This window comes from Gopherus evgoodei, chromosome 4 (genome assembly GCF_007399415.2).
Source record: "Gopherus evgoodei ecotype Sinaloan lineage chromosome 4, rGopEvg1_v1.p, whole genome shotgun sequence".
NCBI classification, from domain to species: domain Eukaryota; kingdom Metazoa; phylum Chordata; order Testudines; family Testudinidae; genus Gopherus; species Gopherus evgoodei.
In genome coordinates this window covers 44,955,708-44,972,309 of record NC_044325.1, presented here as the reverse complement: position 1 = coordinate 44,972,309, position 16,602 = coordinate 44,955,708, and the positions used below count along the sequence as shown (strand labels likewise).

General features: G+C 51.1%; 1 protein-coding gene across 4 annotated transcripts in view; it reads left to right on the top strand.

Moving 5' to 3' along the window:
• FLVCR2 (feline leukemia virus subgroup C cellular receptor family member 2) overlaps window positions 1–16,602 on the top strand; it is a 58,478-nt gene that overhangs the window by 32,776 nt on the left and 9,100 nt on the right. Inside the window, exons 4-11 of one of the 4 annotated variants that reach the window (XR_003999967.1) lie at window positions 2,393–2,460; window positions 4,169–4,272; window positions 11,015–11,125; window positions 11,944–12,049; window positions 12,664–12,775; window positions 13,243–13,298; window positions 14,105–14,317; window positions 16,165–16,208. Coding sequence is in view for 2 of the 4 variants with exons in the window: in XM_030559101.1 (XP_030414961.1) it covers window positions 2,393–2,460; window positions 4,169–4,272; window positions 11,015–11,125; window positions 11,944–12,049; window positions 12,664–12,775; window positions 13,243–13,298; window positions 14,105–14,236 (689 nt within the window). In the remaining 2 variants the exon portion in view is untranslated. Of the gene's footprint in view, window positions 1–2,392; window positions 2,461–4,168; window positions 4,273–11,014; window positions 11,126–11,943; window positions 12,050–12,663; window positions 12,776–13,242; window positions 13,299–14,104; window positions 14,844–16,164; window positions 16,262–16,602 lie in introns of those variants that run through there. The other 3 variants (XR_003999968.1, XM_030559101.1, XM_030559102.1) reach the window with 3 other exon arrangements.

Below are 16,602 nucleotides of genomic sequence, written 5' to 3'. Positions count from 1 at the left end.
TAAATGCATCACTCGTGTGTAGATATTCCATAGGTGAACATACATTGTTTGACATGTAGCTTAGAACTGAAACAACAGTAGGTAGAGGACATGTGCTGACCTTTCATGTTCCTTCTTCCTACCAGTGAAGTGTTCCTTAGTAAACTCTGTGTTCCAGAGTGGTGGGGGTGAAGTGGGCCAACAGCCTCACCAGGTTCCTCTGTGCATTCCTGCCAGGGCCAAATCTTGTGAAGATCAAGGTTCAACACTGGGGTGTGTGTTCCTGCTGCCGGCTCCCATTGAAGAGTTTTCCCTGGTGTCCCTCCTATCTTATCTCTCTGGAGGTCACTGACCACCTGGAACTCACTATTGTACTAGGTGGTTTTTGGAGTGAATGGGATGGGTGTTTCCTGTTCAGAGAGCATGTCAGGAACTGATAAGATGCTGATCCCCTCCTTTGCTGCTGCACCTCTCAGGAGTTTATGACATTCAATCTGGCTCAGTCTCCCTTGGGCCATGCATGTCTGTCTGCTGGATATATTCTACTCTAGCTAGATCCCTGTATCACACTCATCACCATGGCCTAGTTCAATGTGTTGGTAGAGGCTGGACATGAGGGAGGTGTGAACTCCACTCCAGCTGCTGCTGCTGCACCACTCAAGGCTTTTCACTGTCAAAGAGCTTCATAAACGTTGATGTGTGTGGTGACGGTGTTGCCATTCTGCTGTTGGGGGAAACTGAAGCACGGGAAGGGGAAGTGACTTGCTGCAGGTCGCAGAGGTGGAGTCAGTGTCAGAGCTGGGATTAGCCTGTCTCCGCATCCTGTGCTCGGACTACTATACGGCTCCTTTCTACTGTACCCTGGAGTGCTTCCTGCTGTGTTCACTCAGGCTTTGAGAGAAAGAGAGAGAAAGGACGGGGATGTGGGAATTTTGCACTTTAAGGATTGCAGATGTCTCAACACAGAGACCTTAAACTTTGTTTATCCTGAGCACAGGGATGTGTGGGCTGTGACTGGTGGAACCTATGATCCCCACCCACCATCACAGTGATCACTGAAGCCTTAAAGAGAAACCAGCTGCAAATGTGAATGACTTTCTGAGAAGAGGATTGAATTGACCTTTATGGGTCTTGTCCACATGGGAAAGCTTTTTCAGCATCACTTACGGTGAGAATTTATATCAGTAGAATAATACTGCTATGACCCCCTGTATGGACACTTTTATTCTGGTGTAAGGGTGGTTTTTTTGGTGTCATTTGTGTCCCTTGGGAAGGGGTTTAAGCTAAAGCAAAGCAACCCTTGTAGTGGAATAAAGTGTCCACACGGGGGTAGGGTTATACTGGCATTACCATCTCTTTAAGACTTCAGTGATCTTTGTGTGTGACTGATCATACTTTTCCAACTACACGAGCCCATAGTAACTTGAGAAGGTGCTGTTACTGCTCAGCAAGCTGCTTAGCTCCTACTCAGTTACTAGGACTTCTTGGCCAGAAGAGCCACTTCCTGCTGGCTGTTGCTGGGGGGAGTGAGCCAGTTCCCCATTGTGAGGAAGCCTCCAGCTGGGACATCTCTTCCAGCTCACACTAGGTCACTGGCCTTGGTATTGCAATGTTAATTGGATCTGAGCTCCTCAAGGGAGGCGCTGCCAACCCAGCACTAATCTGGGTGAGTAGAGTTCTCTCTTGGCCTGGTGGAGTAGGTGGTAAATGAGGTCAGTCAAGAATGAGTCAGCTTACAGCTGTGAGCAGCTTACAGACCCCAACATAGCCCAGGCCAGTCTTCTGCAGCTGTCATGCTAGGGCAGGACGTGGAGGTCAGGAGAGCTCATTTGTGAGCTGCGCCATCCACTGGGTAGAGAAGAGTGATTGCACTAGAGGGAGGAGGTGCTGGGGCCTGGACCCATTGGGTCCCCGATCAGCTCTAAAAATGTTTGTGATCTCCCTGCACTCAGATAAGGAGCAACTCTGAGACTGCAGGGTTCAGCCCACCCACTGAGCTGAGAGAGAGCTCAATTTGGCCAGCCCAGCAGCCCCTTGCCTTCCCTCCATTTGTAGCTCCTCTGCTAGCTGACATGGCCAAGGCAGCCAGCTGTTCTGCAGACTCCCCAGCCCCGTTGTAAAACACCGTGCCCACATTCTCAGTGCCTGATGCCTGGGTCTCTTCTGGGTCTCTGGATTAGAACATCCACACTCAGTGGAGCCCTCTCTAGGTATCCAACTAGGGTGACCAGAGGGCAAGTGTGAAAAATCGGGATGGGGGTGGGAGGCAATAGGAGCCTATATACGAAAAAGCCCCAAATATCGGGACTGTCCCTATAAAATCAGGACATCTGGTCACGATATCTCCAATCTTTCTTCACCCAGCAGGAGAATGGCAGGCTGTGAATGTGCTGTGTTTTTATTCACCTCTCAGGTTTGAACACTGGTTGCTTCTATGCCCTGTCCACTCTGCTGAACCGCATGGTGATCCAGAACTATCCAGTAAGTACCTGCTATGTGCTCTCCTACAGCATTGCTGTCAAAAGAAAGTTTGTATAGAGCCCGATGCAACAGCACCTCCTGCTGGGAGAGTTTGGTATTGGAGCTACTGTGCACTTCCTCTGCAGCAGCCATCGCTCCTGTCCCTGTTCCTTACAGCATTTTCTTCTGGAAAAGAATTGGGCTAGTGAGCTCCACCAGCGGCTATGCCTCTATACCATAATCAGTTGTGCTTTCTTCTTATAACTCACTCAGTCACTGCTTGTGCCCCATTCCCCAGCCTTTTTCTTTCTGAGCACCCCTCCAACATGCTATAGAAACTTCAGGGCATGAGGTGTGGGAGGGTGTCTGGGCTTCTGCCCTGAGGGGCGCCAGGGCTCGAGTCTCCGGCTGCTGGGCAGGCGTCAGGCATAGACATAGTTTGACTTCTGTTTTGGGGAAGAGGGTGGGACCCGGCGGGACTTAGGCCAGCTGTGCACAGTGGGGTCCAGGGAGGGAGCACCAACTCCTACCCCTGACTCACCTCCGCAGGCCACCCAGGATTGCAGGGGAATGCACCCAAAAATTATAACTCAGCTCAAAAAGTATGAAAACTGCTCAGGGTGTGGGGAGGGGATAACTAGGAGCTGTGTGCAGAGAGGGGTGTAGCAAAGGGCGCAGGCAGAGGAGTAGCTAGGGGCAGTGTGGTTGCTGCTCCCTGAAGGCTGTGTTGGCCCTGGAGCTGGGTCCCTCCAACAGGGCTGCTCTTACCTGCTGCAGGAGCAATCAAAGGGGGCTGGGAGCTGAGGAGCAGACGCAGCCCCAGGCACTAGCAGCAGCAGGAGATGGGCCAGCACCAGGGCCCACCGCTTCATGGCACCAGCCAGAGCAGCAGCTGCCTTGCACTGCCCGTCTCCAGCTTCCCACCTCCAACCTGGTCAGGGGGCAGAGGGGAGAGGAGAAAGTAGGAGTGTGTAGCCGCTCCCAGCCTGTCCCAGTCTGGTTACAGCACTGCAGTTTGTGGGGGCAAAGCCCCTCGTACCCTCCCAAACTGCACCTAGGGGTTCTGGGCTTTGCCCTGTGGGGCGCCAGGGCTCGGGCTCGCAGACTCCCTGAAATCGGCTCATGGACCCCCCAGAAGGCCATGGACCACCGCTTGAGAACTGCTGCCCTACAGCACTACCAGCTGGGAGCCTCTTGATAGTCATTGCTCCTGCACCTTTCACAACATTGCCTTCCCATGGAGGAGAAGGGAGTGCTCCATAGCTAGGGCTTCAGTAACTTTCCCTAAAGCACCTCCTGCTGGGAAAGGCCAGGACTGGGATACCTGGGAACATCTTTTCCCTGGGGTTACCCTACATTCCTGTATCAGAGGGGTAGCCATGTTAGTCTGGATCTGTAAAAGCAGCAGAGAGTCCTGTGGCACCTTCCGGACTAACAGATGTATTGGAGCATGAGCTTTCATGGGTGAATACCCATTGCATCCGACGACGTGGATATTCACCCATGAAACTCGTGCTCCAATATGTCTGTTAGTCTATAAGGTGCCACAGGACTCTTTGCTGCTCCTACATTCCTGGTAAATCCTGAACAAGCTGAACCAAAGACCAGTACTGGACAGCAAGCTTTGAAAGGTCTTTAGTATCTCCTCCTCTGAGGCCCTTTTAGCCATCCATCCCCACTTGCTGTTGGCCATTAGCTAGTTCCTGTGTTGATGTGTGTCTTCCCATAGGGGGAGGAGGTGAATGCTGGAAGAATTGGACTCACCATTGTAGTGTCTGGCATGGCTGGAGCTCTGCTCTCTGGCATCTGGTTGGATAAAACCAAAACCTACAAGTAAGTCCCTTACACTTGTGTCTCCACAACTCCATCCTACTCTCTGCCACATGGAAGGCAAACCCCAGGGGAGGCAGCTCTGCCTTCCAGTGGCTTGACAAGGTGGGTGAAGTAATATATTTTATTGGACCGACTTCTGTTGGTAAGAGAGGCAAGCTTTCAAGCTTGTTACAGAGCTCTTCCTCAGGTCTGGGGCAGCGGGGTGGGGGAGAACAACTGTGTTCCCACAAATCCAATCATCCTGCAGTAAAAGCAAGAATTTGGAGCTCATTTTGGAAGTTTCCTGAGCCCAGGAGATACCAGCCACACTTTTTGGTTCTGGAGCTACTCATTCCTTTATTACAAGAACTGGTAATGGAGTTACTTCTCCAGGATTCCTGTGTGCCTCTGGTTTATTTCTGGTGTTTGTGTTTAGGGATTAATGGGTTTGGGTCTGGCCTATCATGAGGGTGGAGTTTATTTGTGTGTGGAGAGACAAACACCTGCTTCCACCAGATTAGAGCTTACCACAGAGCTGTCTTGTCAAGGGCTGTACAGAAGGAGCTGAAAGGAGAAGAGCTGCTTTTTGGGAGCTGGAGCAGGGCCAGAGCAACCTGCATAGGCAGGGAAGGCTAGGGTTAGGATATGAATTGTCGGTGTGTGGGGGATTTCTTTGGGGGAGGCTAGGTGGGAGAGCAGGGATCTGGAGCCCCTTCTCTTTGGGAGGAAGGGGGTGAGTTGAGGGTGCATTTCTCTGAGGGAAACAGAGTGAGGCAGACTTCCGTGTCTGACTTTCTTTCTGTCTTGTCTTGTGTCCAGAAGCTGAGAGAGAGCAGTGTGGTGTTCAGCCCCTTCATGGCTCTGGTCAGGTTCTTAGCACCCTGAGAAGGAAGGAGCAGAAATGGCCCACGGCTGCTTTGTCAAGGCTGAGATAGTTCCCAGCGTTGGAGGAATCCTATAGTACCAGACCTGTTCTCTGCCTCACAAACCAGTATCTGAGAGGCTCTGTTCTACTTAGTGAGAGGTCCATTGAGTCCTGTGCCCAAAGGCACTTTGTGTGTGTGCGTGTGTGTATGTGACACTTTATTGAAGGCAGAGGCAGATGGAGCGGTGGGGGTGGGAGTTGGGGTCAGATTAGGGTTTGGTACTTATGGGGATACTTGGCAGCACATGCTGTCATCTGTGAATGTCCAGCTAAAGGCCCCTTTATTGCCTGCAGCTTTAGACTGGGAGCTTTCCCAGGGGCCAGATCTTTCTTGGTGGGAGTCTCTGCTGCCCTAGTTCACTCAATCTTTTTGCAATGAGCGTTGACTGGCCTGGTTACAGTGAGCTCCTGTATACCAGCCACCAGTGGGTTTTGTTAAGGTGGTGCTAACCTGCTTTCCTTGCATGCCAGAGTACGAAAGGGCTTTATTCTAATAGTAGGAGATGGGAAGAAGGGTGCTTCCATGACCTTTCCGTTCTAGGACCCACCACAGCATTTATTCTGGCTCTGGTAGCATAGGCTATCCACAGTAAGGGAAAGCTTCCCAGGGCCAGCTACCCCTAGGTGAGTATGTTTAGGGCCCACAGCTTGTTTGGGTATCCCCAGCTGTAGCTCCAGCCATGGGTACTGGCACGTCCAGGGACCAAGTCTAGAGCAGAAACTGACCTTTTGGGCCAACCCTAAGATGGCAGATGAGGACTTATGGGGGAATCGGGAAGCAGGGAGAAAAGCAGGAGCAAATGATCACTAGATGTGTCGGCCAGTCACTTACTGCTGTGTCTGGTGGCTGTGTGCAGCTGGGCTGGGTTAATGTGCCTTTCTTTTGGCAGCTGTGGCTACTGTAGCCCTAGGAGGTGGGAACACACGCTATCAACTAACTGCATTTTTGCTGCTCTGTAATTTGCAGTCCCTAACAACTCTGTCATGCTGACAACATGGCCCAGACTGGCACAGCTATGGCATGTGACATTCCCGACTCTCCCAAATGGAGCTATATTGCTGCACAGAGGTCACAGTGTAAGGGATTTGTGGCTGCACAGTAGGAGCTGGGAGTCCGTTCGCAGCAGTGTGAAAACAGTCCCCCGTTTGTTCAGAGGGCTGTGGTCGCATGGAAGGGGCAGAATGAGCGTGTTTTGGCAGCGCTGGGATTGGCAGCATGGTGTGTGCACTGAATGGGCTAAATTAATCTCTGGCGCAACCCTGCTGACTAACTTTAGGGAGATGGTAGGATAAACATAGCCTAGAGTGAGGAGGGCACTGCCAGGAAATTGGGCTGGTTCAGGCTGTTCATAGGGGTTTCTGTAAAACAGCAAACATTAACAGAACCTTTCCACTGAGAATAAATTTAAAATTCTGAAAAAGCCTGTTTTTTAAATTACCAGTCCCAAGAGGTCAAATGCTTCAGTGATGGGGGCTGGAAGGCTTGGGGGTCATACAGTGTCATGGCCCCAAAGGCTGGGCCATGAGAATCAGGTAACAAAACTGCCAAGCTGAGTGAAAAGAGTGAACTTCTCCTTCCTCTTATCAAAGTAGGGAAGGGCAGCACTCAAAGTGTGTTATTTACCTTTGAATTTGCATGAAAGACTAATGCCACTAGGTCCGCTTCCCTGTCTCCCTTAGCCAGGAATGGAATGGCCACGCATTCTCTCCTCCTGTCTGTCAGGGGGGTCTGTGAGTTAGCTCCAGGTTTGTGCTCTCATTGAATGTGGTCTGTCAGCAATGAAAAGCTTTGGCAGCTTCTCAGAGTGCAGAGAGACCATGCCAGCTCTCAAAATAACACATTTTGGCCTCTAGCTTGGTTCCAAGGGTGGGTCAGTGTGGTATGTGTTCACTGCGTTGTGTGTAATTTCATCTGTAGTCAGATACAGTCTGTGGCGGAAAACAGAAACCTCTCTGCACCCTCAAGTTTCTGGCTGGGGGGACTTAGATAGTGGGAGGCCAGTGGCTTACTCCTGGGAGAATTCTGTCCCACTGTGCATGCGCAGAATTCACAGATTTCTTTGTTACCCTGCAGAAAAATGACTATATAACAGGGAAGCAAAGGGAAGCTGCAAGAGTGGTCATGTGCCCCTCCCCAACAGCGGGGTCTTGTGTTTCAGGTGCCTGGAACAGCAGGGGAAGAGGTAGATCACTGCAAGGGTGGGGTTGTTGAAATGCCTGGAGCCAGTGCTGGGTCAGACCCCCCCCCCCCCGCCCAGCCAGAATCCTACACCCGACACCCCATCCTGCTGAGCCTTACCCCCTGCACCCAGCCCCACCTGGTGGCTCCTACCCTGCAGCGGGCTCAGATGCTAATCCCAGCTGGACTGGGAGTGGAGAAGAGTGCACTTCCCCTGCACAGATTGGCAAGGACAGGGTAAGACCCATCTCCAGAAACCTTCCCTGGCTCCACATCCCCTCCCCTTCCTGCTTCTTGCCTCCACAGCTCGTCAGCCACAGCGGGAGGGGTCACTATTTGGGGACCTGCTTCCCGGTCCGTTCAACCTCCATGCATCCAGACCCCACCATACCCAGACCCCCCCTGCACCCAGCCCTCCCTGCTGAGCCCCATCCCCCCTGCATCTGGACCCCACCAAGCCCTTCCCCCCTGCACCCTCATCCCTGCATCCAGACTCTCACCCCTGCAACCAGACCTCCCACCCCGCTCAGTCCCCTGCACTCAAACCCCCACCCTGATGAACCCCACCCCCATGCACCTGCACCTGAGCTTCCACACCACTGACCCTCAACCAGCTGCATCTGGACTCCCATCCCGCCAAGCCCCACTATCCCTGCACCAAGACCCCCCCACTGATCCCCCCCGCCGCACCCAGACTCCACCTGCTGAGCCCCATTCCCCCACACTTTTAATTTTTAATCTAAAATTAGAATTAACTGAATTATAAATGCTGTTTTTGTTTTTAAATGCCCCTACTGGCAGGGGTCTTGCTTAAATTTTACAAAACTAATATATGCAAAACCCCAAATACTGAAAATGAAGGCCCTGATCCTGCAGATACTTAAGCAGGCGCATAACTTGACTCACGTGAACAGTCCCATTGACTTTAATAATGGTTGGTGCTTACAGTTAAACATGCACATAAGTGTTTGGAGCACCAGGAGCTAAAATTGTAATTGTAATTTAAAAAAATCTCATAGGGACATAAAATCTTTGTCACTTCAAAACAAAATTGCTTTGGTGTTAGACTAAATAACTTTTCATTGTTTTCTGCCTATTAAACAAAGATATTGTGAACTTTTTTATACATACCAGCCAAAACTTTCAAAACTAGGAGCCTAAAGTTCCATAGCTTGTATTTAGGCACTTAAGTGATGTAGGAGCAAGAGTCCCACTGACTTCAAAGTGTTCAAATCCCAATGGAGTATAGCCTAGTCTTGGGGTCCCAAACGCGGTGCCCACAGGCACCATGGCGCCCGTTGGGGTGTCTAAGTGCTCCTGCATTCTGGCCAGCGGACGAGCACCCACCAAAATGCTGCTGAACGCCTCTGGAGAACGACGCTTGTTGGCATTTTGGCAGATGCTCGTCCGCCGCCATGGTCCTCCGTGGCTCGTCATCGAAAAAGGATGGTGACTACTGAAGCATTTCACTTTTCTTGACTTGTGGCAGTTCAGTATATCAGAATGTGGGTGTTTGGTTGCAAATATAGTAAAGGCGATTTGCTTATCACTTTTGTGTTTGAGCATGAGGTGATCTTACAGTAAGGGTTTTGATGAGGCCCTGGGCTTGGTTTTTCAGCAAAGATTAACATTTTAAATGTGAAGCTTTTTATTAGAAAAAATCTCTATGCAAAATGAGAACTAACAATGAAGATATTATAGAAGCAAGTACAGAGCATCTACTGTAGCAATAAAATGGGAAGAAGGTAAAGAACTAGCAGCATGTGAATAAAAAATCTGATTTAAAATAAAAATAGTTTTTTAAAATGTTTGTTCTGTAAATCCAATTTTTTTTTAAATTAACCCTGATCATTCTTTTACTTCCATCAGTTTCAGTTTGGATACAGAATTCACCTTCACTCTCTATTGTAACGATTGTGCTGTGGTGCTCTGGGCTGCTAAGCAGCTGGTAGGTGGGGGAAGTGATCTCTGTGTATAGGCTGGTAGAACCTGGGCTTATTCCTCATCTTCCAGGTTGCCTCAATTTCTTTCTCTACAGAAGAGATGTTCTTCCCAAACAAAGGAATCCTCCATTTGGTCTTTGTGACGAACTGGGAAAGTTCTTAATGTTTGCTCTGAATACTGTGTTGGTGCCTCAGTGTCCCCTCTGCAGTTCTTAAGTATCTAGGTGGTGGAATAAGGGTGTGTGATTGCTGCAGAGGAAGGGGCAAGTGCACCTAAATGCCTGGCACTCTGTCTCCTAGCAGCTGATGGCCTGGGCCCCTTCTCTGCAAAGGTGACAACTGAAGGTGTTGGAGACAGAGATCAGGTGACCTCCTGGCCCGGGAAAGTAGCTGAGCGGAGGAGGAGGGGCTGGAGGGGGTGGTTAGTCTAGAGCTGGCTGGGGACGAGGAGTGAAGTGCAGACATGGGGGTTTGGCTTACTGCTCCCCCAGAATGGACCCGGCCGAGGGGTCCGGTTTGCTGTATCAACAAGCTCTGTTTTAGACCCTGTTCCTGTCATCAAATAAACCTCTGTTTTACTGGCTGGCTGAGAGTCAACATCTAACTGCAAAGTGGGGGCACAGGACCCTGTGGCTTCCCCAGGACCCTGCTGGGGCGGGCTCGCCTGGGAAGCGCACGGAGGGGCAGAGGATGCTGAATGCTCCAAGGAGAGACCCAGGAGGTGAAGCCCGTGTGAGCATCTTGCCCTGAACAAGTCTGCTCCAAGGGAGAGGAGACTCCCCAAAGTCCTGACTGGCTTGGTGGGGAGCAGTTCCAGAGCATTGCCCAGTGACTCCGTGACAGTCTTGCACCATTGGGATACAGGCAGGGGTGAAAGTATCTTACAGGACTTACCGGTACTACCGGAGTCCTGAGGGGGGGGCATGGCCTCATCTGGAAAAGGCATGGCCTCAACCAGAGGAGGCAGGGCCTGTCAAGATTTAAAGGCCCTGGGGCACCGATTGTGGCTGGGAGCCCCAGGGCCTTTAAATCAACCCGGGGCTCCCAGCTGCAGAGGTGGCCGGGAGCCCTGGGGCTCACAGGCAAATTAAAGAGCCTGGGGCTTTGGGCCCTTTAAATCCCCATCGCAGCTCCAGCTGGGATTTAAAGGGCTCGGGACTCCTGCGGCTGCAGGGAGCCCCGAGCCTTGCCAGGCTGGGGCCGGGATTTAAAGGGCCCAGAGCTCTCGTGGCTGCGGGGAGCTCCGAGCCCTTTAAATCCTGGCCCCAGCCCAGCCGCCGGAGCTGCGGGTGGGATTTAAAGGGCTCGGAGCTCCCCACCGCTGCGGGGAGGCCAGAGCCCTTTTAATCCTGGCTGCGGAAACCGGTGCAGTCTGCCACGGCGTACTGGCTCTTGCCGGAACGCTGTACCAGACCGTACTGGCTTACTTTCACCTCTGGATACAGGGGAGTCAGGACTCCTGGGTTCCATTATTGGTTCCGCCACTGACTTACTGAGTGACCTTGAGCTGAGTCCCTTTCCTCTCTGTTGGCTCAGTTTTCCCTGTTGATGCGACAGGGAAGCTGTTGTTCCTCTTCCTCCCACGGAGGTAGAGGGTTGTGAAGCTTCCCTTGCTAGCATGTGGAAAGTGCATTGAGATCCTTGGATGGGAAGGGCTAGAGAAGAACATTGAATGAAAGCTAAAAGGCCTGTTCCTGACTGTGCCTTGTCTTTCAGGAAGACGACGCTGGTGGTTTACATCATGTCTCTGGGGGGCTTGGTAGCCTATACCTTCACCCTGAGCCTAGGCCACCTCTGGGTGGTCTTTGTGACTGCAGGCGTGCTGGGGTAAGTTCACATGCAGTCTGCTTTCCACAGGACTTATTCTCCCTCCCGAGTGGGAGCCAACCCTAGGAAGGCATAGAGACTGCCCAATTTAGCCCAGGCTTTCTGCTTTCTCCCACATTAATCTGGAAACACCCCTTCCCTCTGGCCCCTGCAGTGGCATAGAAGGGAAGGCAGAGGTGTCACAGCCCAGAAGCAGCAGGGGCCAGGGTGGGGCAGGCTCTATATAGCTCTTCCCTGGGAGGAGGATAAGGTGTTGTATTCTCCCCAAGTCTCTCCTGGAGCCTCTGACTGGGAGAGCTGAGGGATGTGTATAGCAGCCCCTACTACTCCTCCCTGCCCCAGCTGGCTCTGAACACTCTGCCAGGCTCCTTCCAGACATTGGAGAGAAGGATTGAGAACCATGGTGACAGCTGGGTTTCTAAAATAGCCCTCGGCTGGGCGGCATCCCATCTAAGTCTCTTCCAGGCTTTTACTTTACAAACTAGCATTAACATTCTGACTCCGATGACACTGGCTGACCCTGCTTCCTGGCAGCAATAGGTGGCTCCCTTCCCCCCATGCCTCTCTTCTCCCTGCCCCTGCAGGCCTGGCCTTCTGCACTACGGCTGCAGGCACAAACATTTGTGGGTTGGGACTAGAGTCCCGACCATGGCCATGTGGTCAGTGCATCAGGTGGCTGGAGGGATGGAATGTTGTGAGACCAGTCTTGTGCAGTCACTGAGGTTAGGAGGAAACAGGGATCAGAGCCACATAGTCCTTTCCCCACTTTTCCCTCCACCAGCTGCTGACTTTTTCCTTTTCTGTGTACTGCTGTGCAGATTCTTCATGACCGGGTACCTACCGCTGGGTTTTGAGTTTGCGGCAGAGTTAACGTACCCAGAGTCAGAAGGAACGTCTTCAGGCCTCCTTAATGTATCAGCACAGGTACGTTCTCCCCCATACCGTGCCCAGCACTGCTAGAATGCCCTGCTAGGCCCAGGAGGATTCCTGTTCCACAGGGATACAGTTCATACCATTGGCCAATCCAGTGCAGTATCCTGCTCTGTCACAGAGAGCACCTGATGCTCCAGAGAGAGGCCATGCTTCAGTCCCAAACCTTTGTTTTCTTATTTTATTGCTGTCAAAACTGGAATTTAATCTTCAACTTCAGTGGCCTCCACCCCCTCCCTTGTCCCAGAAAGGTCCTTCAGGATGCTGGAGCTCCCTGCCCCTTTGCACTATCACTCCCAGCAGTCTAGGATCCCCCACTCCTTGGGTGACAGGGGATTCCAGCCAGCAGACTCTGTTGTCCTTCCCCTAGCCAGAAGGAGGCACATCATCCAAATTCAGCCCTTGTTTCTAACCTAGCTTCAGCTGAATGGACGAACGGCTGCAAGTGTGTGAGGGTTCTAAGTCCTTATTAGACCTAGCAAACTGTTTAGTAAGCTGCCTTTACCTGGTGAATCAGGGGCAAAGGGTGAGGGGAGAGGCTGAGGGATGGTGGCCAGGCAAGGACAGTATAGTTAGCGCCATTCCATTCCTTACTTTTGTGTTTAAAGGTTTTCGGGATCATTTTCACCATTGCCCAAGGGAAGATCATCAATCGCTTTGGGACGCAGGCGGGAAACCTCTTTCTTTGTTCCTTCCTACTCCTGGGGACTTTCATAACTGGTAAACCAGCTCCCCCAGAGATTCCCCACCTGACTGTGAACTGTGGGACTTGGCATGTGGAGTGAAGGCAGTTCCCCTACTGCAGCGCCTGCCGGGCTGCTCCAGCTGAGCAAGCTCCAGAACAGCAGCGCCCTGCTGTGCTGCTCCTGTTTCCTTGTTGTGGCAGCCGGTCTGCGTCACTGGCTGAAGGTCCCAGTGGTGTGAGCTTTCCCACTGCTGTCCCCTATCCATGCTCCTGGCTGGGGACTCAGCCAGAGGAGGCTCCCTCATGGCTGGGCCAGGACCTCCCTCTGCTGCCTGACTGCTGTGGAAGTCCTGTCTTCCTCATTCAGAACGGTGGATCCTCTGCTGGTCCCCCAGTGTCTCCTTGAACCCTTTGCTACCCCTGTGTAACTCCTGAGTTCTGTGAGACTTGCTTGTGTCCTCTGTTGTGTCCTTATGGCTCTCCTCTTCCCTCTACCTCTCAGTGTTCATTAAGGCCGATCTCCGGAGACAGCAGGCCAATATGGACGGTGAACAGACAGTGAGTAAACCCCCTTTGACCTCTGGCTCTATCCCTACTATGAGCTTAGGGTGACCCCTGCTCTGTCCTCTCCCCACCTGTTGGAATCTCTGTCTCTGGGTTAGTACCATAATAATCATGACTCTCTTCTGTTGTTCCCGTGATTGGCAGTCGACCTGGCAAGGGAAAGTTCCTTGCTGGTATTTGCAGCCCCATGGCTGTGATCTCAGCCCTGTCAGGTATGGCGGTTTGTGGATATTCTGAGCTGCTCTCATTGGGTGTCACTGAACATTGGCCTCCAGGAAGCCTGCAGAGCTAGGCACGTGTCCTGTTTTTTACATTAATGGCTAGGGATAGATGAGGGAGATGGGGGAAGAGAGATGCACAACCCCTGCTGTGTCTGCCGAGAGGGAGTTAAAACTTAGCATTGCCATAGATAGGTCCATGTTTAAAGCATTGTGCAAACATCCTCACAGCCCCCTGAAAAGCTGGGTAATTGATTGTAGCCCCATTTTGCAGTTGAGGAAAGTGAGTCATAGAAAGATGATGTCTTGTCCCAGGCTGCAGCAGGGATCAGTGGCATAGCTAGAATCAGAATTCTGGTCATCCTGGCTCCCAGCCCTTTGCTCAGCCCACTAGATGTGGCTGCAGAGCTCCTGTCTATGCTCCTATATGCTGGGCACATGCTCCCATGCTCTGTGCAGTTAATGCAGCTGCATGTGTAAGAGAAGAGGCCTTTGGTGAATTAACCACTGTTTGATAATCTCAATGTTTCCCCCTTAGAGGGGTTGGTTGTTGTCCTTACTGGCTCTGGGCTCCTCTTCCAGGACGTAAGCAGAGACGTCCACCCAGCGCTCCTGAAGCAGTCTGTGTCCGAGGCTGGCAAAATGCATAAGATAAACTCCCTGCTGTATCGAATTTTACCTTTTTGGAAGACAGTGCCGCCTTCCACCAGATAATCTCTAACAGCGCCGATCTGGAGAGACCAGCAGCTCCAAGAGACCTCATGGCCACCCTGCTCCAACCGTCAGTCCAGGAAGGTGTATTTTAAATAAAATACCTTTTATAGAAATAGCTCGGCACAAGCATAAAACATACTGGACAAAATACGCAAACCCTCCAAATGTAATCCCGGAGCAGGGGTGAAAAACGGCCATCAAATCCATCCCATGTGGGGCCCTCCAGTGTATTCACCTGGGGGTCCCTTGTTTAACCTGTGCCACAGCAGGTAACCTCCCCCATTTGTTGAATCCAATAAGCTTTCTGGGGAGATGAACCCCAATATGGCAAACAGCATGGATTAAGGGACTGTGAAGCATTGAACTCCCCAGCATAGTAATGCACACAGGAAAGCCTGGAAAATCACTAACACTGTTTAGCTTGGTTGTAGAATACAGCTGGTCGCTACAGGTACAAAATTGTCTGAATTGATCCTGCCCCAGGGCTTTCTAAAGCTCCCTTGGTCACTGAGGCCGGAATGTTGGATTAGCAGAGACTAGGGGCTGGTCTACACTACAGGGGAAAATCGATCTCAGATATGCAACTTCAGCTATGTGAATAATGTAGCTGAAGTCGAAGTATCTAAGATCGAATTACTCACCGTCCTCATGGCGCGGGATCGATGTTCGTGGCTCCCCATGTCAACTCCGCAACTCCGTTGGGGTTGGTGGAGTTCCAGAATCTATATAAGCGCGTTCGGGGATTGATATATTGCGTCTAGATGAGACGCGATATATCGATCCCCGAGCAATCGATTGCTACCTGCCGATAAGATGGGTAGTGAAGACGTAGCCTAGGTCTCCAAGGAGATGGATCTTCCAGCTCTAGTGCCAAAGATGTATTAATCTTGTGTCAAATTTCATCTGTAAATCCGTAATGCAACTGGGCTGCAGTGAAAGGTGCTAGTGCTGCAGCCTCTTGCTCAAAAAGAAGCTGTGGCAAGAGCCTGAAATATCCAATCTTTTAGGCAGCAGATGTGAAGACTACTGACAAGGCCCCTTTCTGTTATTAGCCACAAGGTCTCTTTCCAAATGAATTACGGGCCTGTGCTCAGGTCAGATAAACTAATGGAACATTTTGTGAAAATCTAAAATAAAATTGTGGGTCCTCATCCAGGAGGTGTTAAAACAAAGAGAAGGAGGCACAGCTGCTATTTCAATAGGACTCATCCTCCCCTCCTGTGGAACTGTCAGGCAGACCCAGGAACTAAACGCATTAAGAACTGGTGGGATATGCTGGTGGTGAAGGGTCTTCAAACATGGAGTAATTCAGGGTAAATATCAAAACCGTCCAGGAGCTGCTCTCATTGGAGGCCTCCGAGAGACTCTCCTACAGCTCTGACCTCTGTCTGGCTTCTTTGCATGAACTTTATGACTTAGGGATTTCCCAAGCAAGTGGAGCAGGGCAGGAATAAGAGGCTGGGTCTATAACAAACAGTGTCATAACAAAGAGAAGTTTTCTGCACGGATTTAATAACTCCCAGTCCATAAACTTCCTCCTGTTGGTTGTATAGCCTGGGCTAGCTGGTCTCTCAGTAAAATAAATGGACTAAATGGGAGTCTGGTCAAATATGCAAATACTTTAAGTCCCCACTTGAGCAGATTTTGATCTAACTCACACTCGATGGGTTAAAATGGAAGCATCCATCAGAAGAGGGGAGGCTGAAATGTTGCTCACATTTATTGCCTCCTGGAGAGCTTTGAGCTAAAGATTTTTCAACAGAAGATTCTATAGTATTTTCAGGAGCTTTGCCAAGTACCCGACTTGCTCTCCATGCAGCTGGGTGTTTGATTGGTTTCCTCCTTCTCCATGAATGAATGACTTTTCTGTCTCTCTCTCTTGCTTGTGTCCCCTTTTCTGGGATCATGACCTGTGGCTGTTGTTACAGAGACTCCAGGACAGCAGTCACATTGCGGATTATGGAATGTAGCTTGTAGCCTTAACACCATCACTTCCCATCCCCGTTCAGTAGCTCTCATACAAAGGTAGGAGAATCACACTAATCTGCTTATCTAATTGCTCACAGGAGTGGCACTGGCACCAAACAAATGCACTGCCTTGGGGAGCAGCATCAGCTAGTGCCAACAGCTGGAGTCATTGGGGTGTTTGGGGTACAGAGACTGGGTGGGGAGAAGACAGGGTGGGAAGGAGGAGAGAAGAGATGGGGCTTGAGCTTGTGGGGATGGTCCTGAGAAGAATGAAGACTGAAGCTGAGGCTGCTTGGGTAGCTGGAGCTTAGGGACTAGTGGGGTGGGTGTTCCAAGGCAAAACTCTAGTCTTTTCAGAGCAGATAGCACATTTACTCACAGTAGAATTCGCTGGGGAG